The sequence below is a fragment of the Lolium perenne genome, chromosome 7 (assembly GCF_019359855.2).
Source record: "Lolium perenne isolate Kyuss_39 chromosome 7, Kyuss_2.0, whole genome shotgun sequence".
Classification (NCBI taxonomy): domain Eukaryota; kingdom Viridiplantae; phylum Streptophyta; class Magnoliopsida; order Poales; family Poaceae; genus Lolium; species Lolium perenne.
Genome location: NC_067250.2, coordinates 245,729,911 through 245,744,935, shown reverse-complemented (window position 1 = coordinate 245,744,935; position 15,025 = coordinate 245,729,911). Strand labels below are relative to the sequence as shown.

Genomic DNA, 15,025 nt, shown 5'->3' with positions numbered 1-15,025 from the left:
CCTTCCATTATGATCCTCCCTATTCTCATAGGGGCATTCGGCGATGAAGTGGCGCTTGGCATCACAATTGTAGCATGTTCTTGTTTTTGGACCAAAGCTAGTGAATCCACTTTTGTTGTTTCTCTTGATGTTGTCTTCCTTGGCCTTGTAAGGATCAACCCAAAAAGACTTAGCATGGAAGGCCATGTGATCATGATAGTGGCATTTCAAATCTTCCGGAAAGGACATACTCCAAGATGCCATATATTGCTCTTGAGGGTACACTTCTTCTACGGGGTTGACCATCAAGGCAAGATTGTTCCCTTTTGACATACCAATGGCACGATTGAGAGAATCATGAGAGTTTTGCTCGAGCACCTTGAGGGCTTGCATCTCGTGCACGGCATCTTGAGATGAGAGAGAGGAATAGCATTCTCTTCCAACAAGGGTCTTGACATCAATGGGTACATACGGCATCATGCATTCAATGTACTTCTCCTTGATCCAAGAGTCATTGATGTGGGTGGCACCAATAAGCCGGAAGGAATCGGCAACGATGAGAAGTCTTGAATACATGACTTGATGATCTTCATCCGGTAGCCTCATGAAACCTTCGGCTTGATTCCGAAGAGCATTATACTTGTTCCTTCTCGTGCTCTCACTTCCAATGCAACTAGCGGCCAAACCTTCCCAAGATTCCTTGGCGGTGGTGTAGTTCCGAACACAAGGCAAATCCTTTGTCCCCACACTAGTTTGAATCATGTGCAAGGCGGTGTTGTTGAGTTGACTATCAACCGCTTCTCTTCTAGTCAACTTGTCGGGGTTGTAAGGGTTGAAGCCTTCCAAGAGGATTCTCCAAAGTTCATTGGAGGCACTGCAAACATGAGAGCGAAACTCAAATCGCCAAGTATCGAAATTCTCAACGGAAAACTTAGGTGGGTCGCCTTGAATGTTCAAATGGGGATGGGGAACCGGTATATCGGGAGATAGAAAAGGTGGAGCTACTCGATTGTAGCTCTCACCTCCACTAGTATCCCTAGGAGATGCAATGGGAGATTTGATAGTGTTTAAGTTATCACCTTCCACGGGTTTAGTAGAGGAGGGTAATGCCGAAGCACCTCCCTCTTCTAACACACCCGTGTCCTTTACCTCTACGGTGGGAGCCTTAGGAAGGACCGGAGTCAAAAGCTCGGAAATCATTTTTCTCATGCTTTCCATTTGAGCGTCCATGGAGGATCTCAACGAATTGATGTCCTCCATGGTGACCATCTTACCGGCCTCTTCCGAAGTCCCATCTTCCGGCATACTCTTAGGCGGTTAAGCCCGAAATAAGAGCCGAGGCTCTGATACCAATTGAAAGGATCGTATGCCGCACCTAGAGGGGGGGGGGGTGAATAGGTGCTAACCAATTTTTAGTTCTTTTTCAATTTAGGCTTGACACAAAAGTAAATTCTCTAGATATGCAACTAAGTGAATTTACCTATATGACAAGGTTATCAACTAAGCAAGATATAGCTACGCAATATATAGGAGATAGAATGGGATAGAGGTAACCGAGAGTGGAGCACGCGATGACACGGAGATGATTCCCGTAGTTCCCTTCCTTTGCAAGAAGGTACATCTACGTTTGGAGGAGTGTGGTTGCTACGCAAGCCAAACCAACAGCCACGAAGGCTTCACTCAGATCTCCTGTGAGCAATGCCACGAAGGCCTAGCCCACATCCACTAAGGGATTTCCTCGAGGCGGAAACCAGGCCTTTACAAGGTTCTTGGGGCACACATCCACAACCGAATTGGAGGCTCCCAAATCTGTAACAATATAACAATCAACAACAACACAAATCAACTAGGGAACCAAATAGGAACACTAGCATGAGATCCCTCAAACAAATGAGGGGGAAATGAAAAACGCTTCGGTGAGGATGTAGATCGGTGGCTTCTCCTTCGAATCTCCAAAGATCAAGAGCTTTGGTTGGGGGAGGAAGGAGATCTTGCAAATCTTGTGTTTCTTGAGGTGGCTCTAATGGAGGTGAAGCTTGGCAGATTTCTTGTGCAATGATTGAGCAAAGGGGGAAGGAAGAAGAAGAGGGGTATAAATACCCCTCCCCAAAATCCAGCCGTTGAGCCTTCCGGGGGGCCGGATAATCCGGCCTAAGTTAGGGCCGGATAATCCGCCCCCCCCCCCCCGGATAATCCAGCCTCCTGGTACAAAACCAGGACAATGTCCGGGCAATTGTCCGGCCCCTATACTGAGCTGCTTTTCGTCAAGTCCTTAGCCGAAATTCTGGGGGCCGGATATTCTTGAAATGTCCGGCCCGGATAATCCGGCCCTGGGACAAAACCGGGACAATATCCGGGCAATTGTCCGGCCCCTATACTGAGCTGCTTTTCCTCAAGTCCTTAGCCGAATTTCTGGGGGCCGGATATTTTGTAAATATCCGGCCCGGATTATCCGGCCTGATGAACTTTTTGCTGATCCTTTTTGACGGTACTGACCACATCCAACACACATACAAATGTATCTATATAATCCTTGTACCACTTAACCAAACATTAGTGTATCACATATATTGACATCAAGCACTCAAAACATAATATGAGAGATGTTCTTTCAATATGAAAAAGTGGAGCGTGTCTCTCTCCCACACAAGGATTGCTAGGATCCGAATTTATTCAAACACAAACAAAAATAAAAGCACACAGACGCTCCAAGTAAAGCACATAAGATGTGACGGAATAAAAATATAGTTTCACTAGAGGTGACCTGATAAGTTGTTGATGAAGAAGGGGATGCCTTGGGCATCCCCAAGCTTAGATGCTTGAGTCTTCTTGAAATATGCAGGGATGAACCATGGGGGCATCCCCAAGCTTAGACTTTTCACTCTTCTTGATCATATCATATCATCCTCCTCTCTTGATCCTTGAAAACTTCCTTCACACCAGACTCAAAACAATCTCATTAGAGGGTTAGTGCATAATCTAAAATTCACATGTTCAGCAAGGACACAATCATTCCCAACACTTCTGTACATTACCCAAGGCTACTGAAAGTTAATGGAACAAAGAAATCCACTCAACACAGTAAAAGAGGCAATGCGAAATAAAAGGCAGAATCTATCAAAACAGAACAGTCCGTAAAGACGAATTTTTTCGAGGAACTTAACAGGCTCAGATGAAAAAGCTCAAATTGAATGAAAGTTGCGTACATATTTGAGGATCACGCATGAATTTTTTCAGGATTTTACGAGTTTCCTACAGAGAGATCAACTCAAATTTGTGACAGCTAAAAATCTGTTTCTGCGCAGGAGTCCAAATCTAGTATCAACTTTACTATCAAAGACTTTACTTGGCACAACAACGAAATAAACATGATAAGGAGAGGTTGCTACAGTAGTAACAACTTCTAGGACACAACAAAACAGTAGCAAAATAAAAACATGGGTTATCTCCCAAGAAGTGCTTTCTTTATAGCCATTAAGATGGGCTCAGTAATTTTAATGATGCTCTCGCAAGAAATAAGAGTTGAAGCAAAAGAGAGCATCAAAAGCAAATAAGAAACACTTTTAAGTCTAACCCACTTTCTATGAAAACGAATCTTGTAAATAAACAAGTCATGTAAACATAATGCAACAAGCATAGAAAGGCAACACAAGCGCAACTTCAAGATTCTCAGCATAAAGAGGGGAAACTTAATATTATTAAGATGCATATAACCATGTTTCCCTCTCTCATAATAACTTTCAGTAGCATCATGAACAAACTCAACAATATAACTATCACATAAACCATTTTTATTCACATGCATAAAAGTATCATTACTCTCCACATAAGCATAATCAATTTTATTAGTAATAGTGGGAGTAAAACTATCACAACCATCATTGTAATTATCATAAATTGCAGGCATGGTATAATCATAATAAACTTTATCCTCCATAGTAGGTGGCACCAAAATACCACTATCATTATAATCATCATAAATGGGAGGCAAAGTATCATCAAAGAAAATTTTCTCCTTAAAACTTGGGGGACTAAAAATATCACAACCAGCTTCCCCAAGCTTAAATTCTTCCATAGCATTAGCAATAATAGTATTCAAAGAGTTCATGCTAATAACATTGCTACAACTATTTTGCAAACAAAGTTCCATGGGTTTTTTAATTCTCTCTTCAAACACATCATGTCCTAATTCAATATAAAGTTCATAAAGATCTCTAATTTTGTTGTTGTTTTCCATTAAGCCTAACTAGTGAAAATAAAAATAAGAAACAAAAAGATATAATTGCAGAATCTAAAGGAGATACCTTCTAGCACTCACACACCGGCAACAGTGCTAGGAAATAGCTTAGTAGTCGGAGGATGTGAATACCTTTTACCTTAACTCCCCGACAACGGCGCCAGAAAATAGCTTGATGTCTACGCACGCTTCTATTTCTGTAGACAGTGTTGGGCCTCCAAAAGCAGAGGTTTGTAGAACAGCAGCAAGTTTCACTTAAGTGGATCACCCAAGGTTTATCGAACTCAGGGAGGTAGAGGTCAGAGATATCCCTCTCAAGCAACCCTGCAATTAAGATACAAGAAGTCTCTTGTGTCCCCAACACACCTAATGCACTTGTCAGATGTATAGATGCACTAGTTCGGCGAAGAGATAGTGAAATACAAGTAATATGGATGATTATAAGTAGTAATTGCAATCTGAAATAAAAATGGCAGCAAGCGAACATGTAGCAGAACTTGTTGGAAACGGTGTTTCAATGCTTAGAAACAAGGCCTAGGGATCATACTTTCACTAGTGGACACTCTCAACAATGATCACATAATTGAACAATTAGATAACTTCGCTTCACTTGTGCTACTCTGAATTACTCTCCTATTGGAATCACTAATCATCACGTAGTGGCTACAAAAGCTCCACTCAAAGTTCATCAAGTACTTGACAAACACCACTCATAGGGATATCCTCATCAAATCATAATCCAAGATAATACCGTTGCAATTTAGACCGACTACTAACATAGCATACACACTGTCAACAATAGCTATGAAAGGGGAAATAGATCACATCAATACTATCATAGTAATAGTTAACTTCATAATCCACAAGAGATTACAATCATAGCCTACGCCAAGTACTACATGATGCACACGCTGTCCACTTTACATCATGGAGGAGGAATAGACTACTTTAATAACATCACTAGACTAGCACATAGATTAATAGTGATACAAAGCTCATGATCACATAAAGATCACACCATGGGAGAGAGATATGAACCACATAGCTACCGGTAGAGCCCTCAGCCTCGGGGGAGAACTACTCCTTCCTCATCATGGGAGTCAGCAGCGGCGATGAAGATGGCGATAGAGTCGATGGAGATGGATTCTGGGGGCACTTCCCCGTCCCGGCGGCGTGCCGGAACAGAGACTTCTGTCCCCCGAACTTGGCTTCGCGATGGCGGCGACTACGGAACTCTTCGTGGAATATGACTGATTGATTTGGGGTTTTCACTTCTGGGAGAATATATAGGCGAAGGGCGATGTCGGTGGAGTCCCGAGGTGGGCTCCCCACCTGGCGGCGCGCCTGGGGCCTGGGCGCGCCCCCCTATGGGGAGGAGGCCCTGAGCCTCCCCCGGGCTTGCCCTTCTGGCTCCGTGTGTCCCTCGGAAAAATAGGAGGTTTGGCTTTTGTTTCGTCCAATTCCGAGAATATTTCCTGTGTAGGATTTCTGAAACCAAAAACAGCAAAAAATAGTAACTGGCGCTTCGGCATCTTGTTAATAGGTTAGTACCGGAAAATGCATCAAAATAATGTAAAGTGTATGTAAAACATGTGAGTATTGTCATAAAACTAGCATGGAACATAAGAAATTATAGATACGTTTGAGACGTATCAGATACTTGGTTTGGAAATGCACCTTTGTCCACTCAGTACTGGGACATCTACTTTGTGGTTAACCAGCAGATGAAAATGTGACTTTAGGAGAACCTTTACCCCACAGATGATGGAAATGTGGCTTGAGATAGTTGAAATTGCTTAGACTATCATTTTTTTCTGTGGAAGAGGACCAGCTTATCTGGAAATATGAGCCAACAAGGGTTTATTCCTCTAAGTCTCTTTATGCTGTCATCAACTTTAGAGGGGTTCAACCAGTTTACCTGCCTTCTGTCTGGGATTTAAAAATCCCACCTGGAGTGCAGATCTTCCTCTGGTTGTTATCCCAAAACAAAATCATGACTAGGGACAATCTTAGACATAGGGGTATTCAAAAATCCTTGTTTTGTGAGTTATGTAGTGAATTAGAATCAGTTGAACACCTGTTCTTTGACTGCTTAGTATCTAGATTGCTTTGGGCTGTGGTGCAAGAGATTTTTGATATAGAAATTGTTGATTACTTATCCCTTGCATCCAAATGGCTTTGCAATAAAAATTTTGAGCAGTTCAATTTTGTTTCATCTGCTGTTATGTGGTGCATTTGGAACAACATGAACCATTTGGTGTTTAACAGGAAAACTTGGATGTCTATGAAACAGGTGTGGGACTTGCTCCTATCTTACCTAAGGATTTGGCAGATCCCATTCAAAAACTTGGAATGGGGACTGGTGGAAAAGTTCAAAAGCGCCCTGGTGAGAAGACTGAGGATGGTGCCGTCGCTGATGCCGGACTGAAATGCACATCCTTTGACTGGATTTCGACCTGGAAGTCATCCACGGCTTCTCTCCATCAAGGACGCGCCTCTGAAGCCTACCTGCTGAAGCACCCAGAGGAATCCGACGACATCCATGTGGTGATCTGATGGCATGGCTTTGGCGTGAAGGGGGCAGTGCTTTAGTGCTTTTTTCGTAGCTATTGCTGTTTCTGCTTCTTGGAAGCTAGGAATAGCTGGAATGTAAGAGTTTTAGGGTGGATCGTTTTCCCGTTGGTGTCTGTCCTTTCTCCTGGAGTTTTCAGGTGTTTTAAGACCCTCAGCTTAGCTGGTGGGCTGGATCTTTAGTTTACATTGCTGTTAAAACGCTTATGTGTTTCATTTTCAATAAAGAAAATGGAGCTGGGGAGCGCTCCCTATTAGTCTAAAAAAAGAATTGGGATTGTCTCCCGGCCCATTTCGATACCAGCTTCTTCGGGACAGCGATATCCCAAGACCGTGGTAGCTGATATCTTCTGGTTTTACTTATCGGCAGCTGCTTCTACAAGCATCTAATTTTTTCAAGCTTTCTCCAACACGAGTTTCGCTATACCAAAGGCCCAGAGATGACATGGATATTCGCTCATGGCTAGCCACCCAGAGATGCTGATGTACGAGAAAGATGGTGCTGAACTTTTTCAAGTGCTTGTGCTTTATTTTTCTTGGTAAAGATGTTCTTGTAAGTGCCTGTCTAATGTAATATATAGCCTTAGGCCTTTACGCAAAAAAAAAAAGAGAGGATGAACTGAAAATAAAATCGTTCTGTCTTAGAATAGGGGAAAATTTGGCCCATTCGTCGTTCTGTCCGCGGATGTTTCAGCCCAGTAATATAGTGGGCCGAAATGAAGACCATTTTATTTTGCGCCTGCTTTGGAGGTACCAAGGTATATGGCCCATGGGGCTAGCCGAGAGAAAGAGAAAAAGAGAACCAGAGGGCGTTCGGGATTTCCCGAAATTTTAGGACGGGTAATTCAGGTTATAGAAAAGTCGGGATTTCAAATATAGCACCCGAAATTTGTTCAATTTTATTAACTCTCGAAAGTTCGGGTACCCGACAATTCGGGTTCGGGTTTGGGTAATCATGAATTGCCCGATATACCACACATTTACACAGCGAACGGAAATACAATATCCTTTCTTTCACATCTCGTGGAAGATAGCCTCGGCATCATGCTCCAGATAAGAGGAGGCTTCGCGCTCGGAGGCAGAGGCGACGGTGCGCTCGGAGGCGCCGCACAGCTCGCCGTCGTCGCCGCTTTGGGGAAAAAGAAGGTGATTGTCTAATCTTTTGCGGACGACGCGGAGTTCAGTTTTGGGCGTGTGGACAGCTGGTGGCCGGGTAGAGCGAGCTGCGCCGCCTGCGACCATGTGTTGTGTGCGGCGGCGGCCAAGTCGTGCTTGGTTGGGGATAAGTGAGAAGAGGGTTCGTGGTTGGTTCGGGATTACTAGGAAGTGGGCTCGTGGTTGCTCCAGGCAGGAAACACAAGCAAAACGAGAAAACGTGCCTAGGAATTGAGTAGTGGGCCACGCCGCGAATTTCCTGAAATAAATTCGGGTAATCACATTTGACACCCGGAAATGTGTTCGGGCTTTTTGGGTTCAGGCTATACGGGTTCGGGTTCGGGATTCGGGTTTTATGCCCGGAGTGATGTTAAAGTGTCAATTTTCTTTTTCCTCCATGCGAAATTTGCAAACATTTCACTCGGGATATTTTATAATATACCACACTTTTATTTGATTCTCTATTATTTGCCATGTGACCACCACATGTCAGTGACAATGACAGGTGGTGGTCATGTGGTAAATAATAGAGAATCAAAGAAAAGTGTGGTATATTATAAAATGCCCCCAAGGTCTTTTCTCTCCTTGACAACTTCCAGATTTCCTGAAATATATTTGCACACGTTTTTTTTTGGCTTTCAAGGGAATTGTTTGGTTCCCAAATTGCAGAACAGAGCACACTTGCAAACAACAAATAGCGGCAACTTTTTATTAGGTACGCAAAAATAAAAATGGCTGATGGCTCTCGTGCAGTCCCCTCTACTAGTAATGCACACTCAACTCGGATGTGACATGAGAACATCCATCGTATCACATAGTATACAGCTAGGAACAATCTTTTCCCTTGTTTTTTTTTCTATGGTAAGTGCTGAAGTTGGAGCAAACTTTGGGTGATATGTTGTGTCGGTTCCCTTCCTCCATGCCATCTTTACCATCTCAGCTTGTTCGGGAAGTACTGGAAAATTTAGACCGGAAGCATGGCGTCAGAAATTTTGTTTACAGGACACTAGAGAGAGTGTCAGTGTAGTTGCTGAAAAACAACATCCATGATTAGCTTATCTAGAATACATTCAATACCTTCTCGATGAGCGACATGTAGTAGGGTTTCACTTCCTCGACGTTGACCCTGACATTGCTCTTGCTGTACAGGTCATACTTGCTGCAAGAAGCATGCATAGAGAGCTTGTTCAGTTGTTGCATTTTCCTAATCTTTAAGATGTATTTCATTTTGGGTTCAGCGTGAACTTGAAATCTGTCTTCACAAGTAATCAATAAATTGATTTGGTACATCTATGTCGGCTTACTTGAACACGTGCAGCCACTTCAGGTTCTCCTTGTCCTCCTCGTTCATCAGGTGCATGTAGGCTCCGTGCTTGTGAAGAGCTGAATCGTATATCAAAAATTGCGAGAAATTCAGTGGCCTCACATTGAAGTTTAACTTTGTAACTTGTCAGGTGTGAGATAACAGTGCATGCTTACGGTAGAACGAATGGTATCTGATGATGAACAACCCTGCAGAAGGAAGGGTGCTCTTGTTCTCCTTGGCAACCTGAAACGAACAAGGGCAGAACAGTTTCAGAGAACAGAGCAGGTGCAATGCAAGTATTGAACTGCATTTCGATGCTACAGCGACGGCGATGAATGAGGGCGTATATACCAGGTACATGTAGTCGTCATGGCCCCAAGACATGAGCACGTTTTCCAGCCCACACCCCTCAGAGTAGGCCCCGAACTTGGTGTTGAAGGCCGGGTTGTGGTAGTCGGGGTTCTCCTTCAGGTACTGCACACATTGCAGATACATAGTAAAAACTTCAGTCTCTGATCATCTATTGGTTCAATCAGTGTTTGCTCTTTTCTTGGCAAGAATCACTGTGGCAAATGGGAGAAAGATTTGGATATGCCCTAATTTGGCTCAATGCTTACCTTGAAGTGGACATTGCATTCGTCATACGCGCAGCCGACGGGGAAGGTGTCACCTGATGAAAAGTTGCCATGATTCATCAGAAATTCAGGGGTGGGAGCCGTCCAGGCCGGTGCCACTGCTGAATTTGGCACATGCTCTGGGCAGGTTTGATCAGCAGGAGGGGATTTATTTGGTTACCTACGACTGCCCACTGGGGTAGCGCTCCAAAGCTAGGATGCAACAGCACCTTGCCCAAATCTGCACATCGTGACAACTCAAATGAGAAACAAACTTGTATGTGGGGCTGGTCTGTCGGTGACTATTTGAGGCGAGTTCGTATGCAGTTACCGTGGATGAGGCCTGTGAGGTGGAGCCATTCCTCATCGGGGTAGTCCTTGCGGATGGCCTCGGCGGTCTGGAGGAGGTGCTCGATCTGGGGCATGTCGAGGTCGGGGTCGCTGTCGTCGACGAACTCGTTGAGCAGCTCGATGCACTCCCAGATGCTCATCTCCGTCTTGTCCAGCCGCGCGTACCCCTCCCGCATCCGCTTCACGAAGTCGTACGTCATGTTGATGTGGTTGGTGCGGTAGAAGTCCTCCACCGACTCCTTCCGCTCCGACTCAGCCTCGTAGTCCCTGCAAGTTAAACGTCGTGTCCAGCTTCAGGTAAGTACAGTTCATTTCGTTTGTCCGAAATCATAAGAAACACAATCTGACCAATGTTTGAGTTTTTTAAAAGGTCGAGCGCAATTCTTCTGAAAACAGGGAAGGTATAACTGAAGCACGTGCGGGGGAGTGGGGACAAGGCATCGAAGTTCGAAAGATTAACAAGAAACTGTTTCCGGCCGGTTGACCAGTTTAGCACTCCTAGAAGTGATTCTAACAAACGGTGAGATTCTGGGCCAGCTTAACATAACAAAAACGCTTCTCTAATCCAAGTTGAGAAGCAAAAGAAAGTTCTGAATACGTGTATATTTAACTAGGAGTAAAGTTCAGAGTTTTCGCTAAACAAGTTGTTTTGAGAGGACTACAAGCAGAGGCACTAGAATGGTAGGAAAAAAGTGTTCTTTCTCCTCTTCTTTTTGGCTAGGAGGACAAACTGTGGTTTGTTAGTTCTGTGAAGTGGATTTGCAACATCGCCACACACGACACATCACACCTCTTTCGTTTCGAGATGTGATTGTATTCCTCCAGCTCACAAAGGGAGCGTTGATATGAAACAGGAAAATATAAAGGTGCTGGATTTCTAGCAGAAAATGTATTTTGCTTTTACTTGGAGCATACCAATGCATGCAATTGATTAACTTTTGATGTCACAGGCACCACTGTTCTCATTTGGGATATCCAAAAGCCATGACCGGTTACCTGAAGGTCTGGCCGAAGGCGTTGGAGTCCGGCACGGCGAAGCCGCCGTCGAGCACGAGCTCAGCCGGGTCGCTGGCGACCTTCCTCTCCGCCGCGACATCTACAACAAGAAACCCAGCTGAATCAGTATCTTACCGGTTTGAGTGTTCTGTTTATGCACTCAATCTCCAAGAAACACCAACCGAAACTCAACTACGCAAGTGTCCAGGGAGCAAAAGAAAAAAGGAAACACACAAATGAGATGACAAAAGAGAAATCTCACCAAACTGAGGCTGCTCGATGCTGATGGTCATCTTGCACAGAGACAAGATTTGCCGATCCCAACCGCGATTGTCCTGTAACGGAGTGGAGCAGAGTCCAAGAAGACGGCAATGGAGTCTGGTTGGTACTCTGGTTGGCTTGGCTATGGAGGAGAAATTCGGGCCCTATTTATAGAAGGGGCTCGGGGAGGTGGGGTCCCGGTGTCAGCGACCTGTTTGTTTGCTGGGCTGATACCGCGGTATATAGGAGCTGGGGTGGCAACGGAGTCGGAGGGGGATGCGAAAAGTAAAATGGTGACGACGTATTTATGGTGCTATCTTGGGATTTTGGATTTGTTTAGACTAGTCACAATGCATAGTATCATATAGAAATATCATGCGTATGATACTACTACTTGTTACTATCTCCACAATGCATGGTATCATATACTAGTATCATAGTCTCCATATATTAATTGTTTTGTAGAATCTCAATGCAAATATGTGTACAAGATTTACTTGATATTATTTTTTCTAGTAGTATGTGCTATGATACGGTATCTACCTATGATACTAGTACACTCTCTCTCATCCTTAATTGCAGATCGCCATCGTCCAAGATTTTCGTTGCATTTAAATCGATACTACCTATGATACTCCCATTGTGGGTAGTCTTAGTGGCCAGGTGACTCAGCCATGCCGTGGAGCCATAGCTGTGGACGACAGCTACAGGCTACAGCTCGAGTTGTCTGCTTCCTCTTCCTATTCCAACGCTCTATTTTCATCTCCTTTAAGGCTGACATTTGTTGGTACAGTACTACTTTGTTTTCCTTTGCAAAAATTAGTTTTGTAAAATTTAAAAATAATACAAATTTGGTGAAATTTTACTAGAATGTCATATTTAGGAAACTTTACAGTCAATGTTACCCCATTTAAGCAGTTTGCCATTATGCTAAAAATTGCTTGCATGTTAGATCAACTAGTTGAATGTCCGTGCGTTGCCACGGATCCGTAATTTGTTTTGACCCTTTCTTCATGCATGTAAACGTCATGCACTTTAACATGGTCATGATTTAACATGTGTTGCTTTCTAATTGTGCAGAGAAAATACATTAGTTTCTTCTAGGAGTGAGAGTGATTAAGATAATCACGGATCAAAACCATTTATGGATCTGGTGGTACCAAATATGTAAAGTTTTTTTTACACTCAGATACAATCCATCCGGTTTCATACTAAGTTCGATGGGCAAGATGTGGTATTACTAATACATGGTACGCATATGATATCTATTTTTGCACATTGGATAATCTAATTTTATAAATGATTTTTCTTGTTATTTTTAAGGGATTTCTATTTTCGTGCCCTCGGGTCCTTAGTTGTGCTCAGTTTTCTCCAGCCGTTTAGTTTTTTCTCACTTTTGTCCAAGCCATTATCTGAAACCCTCACAAGTGCTGGAACGGCCGGTTGCCTGACGGTTCAACAACTTTGACCGTTATCTGCTGACTAGTGGGGCCACGTAGAGCTCGCGAAAACATGTCAGACCATCCATCTTTGTTTGATCGTAAGCCTCGCCGTATCCCTGACCAAAACGCGGACGAGTGGGGCTTCGGTATATCGAATGACAAGTGGAGCCATGACGTTGATACAAGAGACAATACACGGGTGGGATTAGATTTTTAAACGGAGCTCTACAGCGATGACACTGAGGAGGTGGCCTGCGGGGTGCCGAGATGAGATCGACGTCCACAAAGAACTGCATGAGGCGAGACCAGACGCATTAGATAGATATGAACTAGACGCGTTTAACCATGCAAAGAAGAGAAGAAATGGTCGAGGACATCGACGACTACCTCAACACTTTGACTAACGGTGTCGGACACGAACGCGAGCAATATAGAGAAAACTAGTGTCTCTCCTTTCTGGCGTGTATAGATGGGTGCTAGGGGAGTGCGGTGGCGAAGGGAAAGACCTCGCGGTGGTCTGTGGCATCCAGCATAGCGGGGCGGCATGGCCGTGCCCACAGCGACGTGCATGTTCGACATTGGCATCAACATGTACGTTTGTCATTGGCCTCGGTAGTATCTCTGGTGTGTCAGTGATCGAATGAGGGGACATGATTGAGGGTGCATCTCGACGGTGACCTAGCAGTGGCGGCGAGCATAGCCGTTCTAACCATGCCGATATCAGCATCGGCATCGTTTGGAGGCTGTGGTGCTCGAATTAAGGTGGGATTTGTTTCTTGTACGCCAAAATGAATTTGAAACAAGTTTCATGTTGAAGGTTAGGTAATTTCTTTCCGCAATGGAATCGGCTTAAGCTCGACCTTTTCTTTCATTTCCTATCATAGGGATATCAAAAAAAATCAAATTGCGTTTTTCTTAGTTCATAATATCAAATCCCACAACCCGGTCTTAGGTTCAGAGTCGCTTTGTGGGAACTTCAAGAGAGAGAATAGAGATCATAGCTTAATATCAAAGGTCAGGTATACCTGCCTACGTTCGGCATACGCATTCACTAGATACGAAAGTTTGTAACTAAAAAATTTATTGGCACCATGGTGAGGTTCTTTATGATAGATCTATACAGTTTGGCAATTTTTTTTGACACTTTTTGGATATTCCTTGTTGTTACACTTATGGCATCATGTATGGAAAATTTGGGGTCATTTGGAGATGTTCAAAAAAATCACTTTGCTTAAGCGCATGCCGTTTGGTCTCACTGAAACCAGCTTTATAACAAGTTAGGTTTTTCGACCTTCTCTAAATGAACTAAAATTTCATATAGATGATCTTCTATAGAAAGATAGGTAGATTGTTTCATTTTTCACATTTTTTTGAATTTTATTTCCCTTTATAATACCCAGTTGATTTTCAGGTCAAAACCTCGAAAGTTAACATAAGTAGATGGTGAACCCTCCCAAACTTCAAATAGATAGATAGATAGATTGTTTCGTTTATCATTTTTAGCGTGAAAAGTAATGGCTACAAGAAATTGGTGATGGCTTATCAGTTTTTGCGTGAAAAGTAATGGCTACTTCCTCCATACCGGTTTAGAAGCACATTTCCTGATTTGAGAAGAACTTTGACCATTAATTTGGTCAACAAAATATGAAATATATATCACAAACATTATATCGTTGGAAACTTCTTTTTCATATGAATTATATTGGTTTGACCAAATTAATGATCCAAGTTTTTCTCGAAACACGTAATAGGCCTATAAACCGGTATGGAGGGAGTACAAGAAATCGGTGATTGTTTATCCTTTTTTGCGTGAAAAGTAATGCCTAAAAGAGTTTATAATTTTTAGCTCGTGAAAAATAATACAGAAAACCAAAATTGCTAAATCTGGTGGCAAACTGGGTATTTAGCATACATAGAGGGTGGAAGTGATGGGATTCGTAGCATAGAAAACAAAAAATTTCCTACCGCAAGAACGAAAACCAAGCCAAGATGCAATCTAGAAGATGGGAGCAACGAGAAGATCATGAGACTAACCCTCGAAGATTTCCAAAGCCTACGAGATTAGATCTCGTTGTTGCAGAAGATGATCACTTGCCGCTTTCAAAAGCACGTA

The 15,025-nt window shown here is 43.4% G+C and overlaps 2 protein-coding genes and 1 long non-coding RNA gene across 3 annotated transcripts in view; 2 read left to right on the top strand and 1 right to left on the bottom strand.

The window, feature by feature from the left end:
* LOC127313165 (mitochondrial-processing peptidase subunit alpha) overlaps positions 1-7,037 on the top strand; it is a 53,657-nt gene extending 46,620 nt beyond the window's left edge. The window contains exon 13 of the mRNA XM_051343713.2: positions 6,510-7,037. The gene's annotated coding sequence lies outside the window, so the exon portion shown is untranslated. The remainder of the gene's footprint in view (positions 1-6,509) is intronic.
* A 1,591-nt stretch (positions 7,038-8,628) lies between these two features.
* Positions 8,629-11,634, bottom strand: LOC127313163 (probable inositol oxygenase). Its single transcript, XM_051343711.2, has 10 exons — positions 11,472-11,634; positions 11,210-11,309; positions 10,194-10,480; positions 10,044-10,103; positions 9,866-9,918; positions 9,600-9,722; positions 9,422-9,491; positions 9,247-9,325; positions 9,020-9,101; positions 8,629-8,897 (listed from the first exon to the last, which is right to left on the bottom strand). The coding sequence occupies exons 1-10, from the start codon at positions 11,500-11,502 to the stop codon at positions 8,871-8,873; spliced, it is 912 nt and encodes a 303-aa protein (XP_051199671.1). The 5' UTR covers positions 11,503-11,634; the 3' UTR covers positions 8,629-8,870.
* On the top strand, positions 10,988-11,310 carry LOC139833146 (uncharacterized). The gene is made up of 2 exons (XR_011748292.1): positions 10,988-11,079; positions 11,164-11,310. It is a non-coding gene; the product is annotated as an uncharacterized lncRNA (long non-coding RNA).
* Positions 11,635-15,025: the final 3,391 nt, after the last annotated feature.

Bases quoted from the DNA above. Each gene is read 5' to 3' on its own strand.
- LOC127313163 (XM_051343711.2), bottom strand. From the start codon at position 11,502: ATGACCATCAGCATCGAGCAGCCTCAGTTTG. The intron at 9,326-9,421 runs GTAAGCATGCAC...TATACGATTCAG, and splicing joins CAGATACCATTCGTTCTACC to CTCTTCACAAGCACGGAGCC. The intron at 9,102-9,246 runs GTAAGCCGACAT...TGCTTCTTGCAG, and splicing joins AAGTGGCTGCACGTGTTCAA to CAAGTATGACCTGTACAGCA.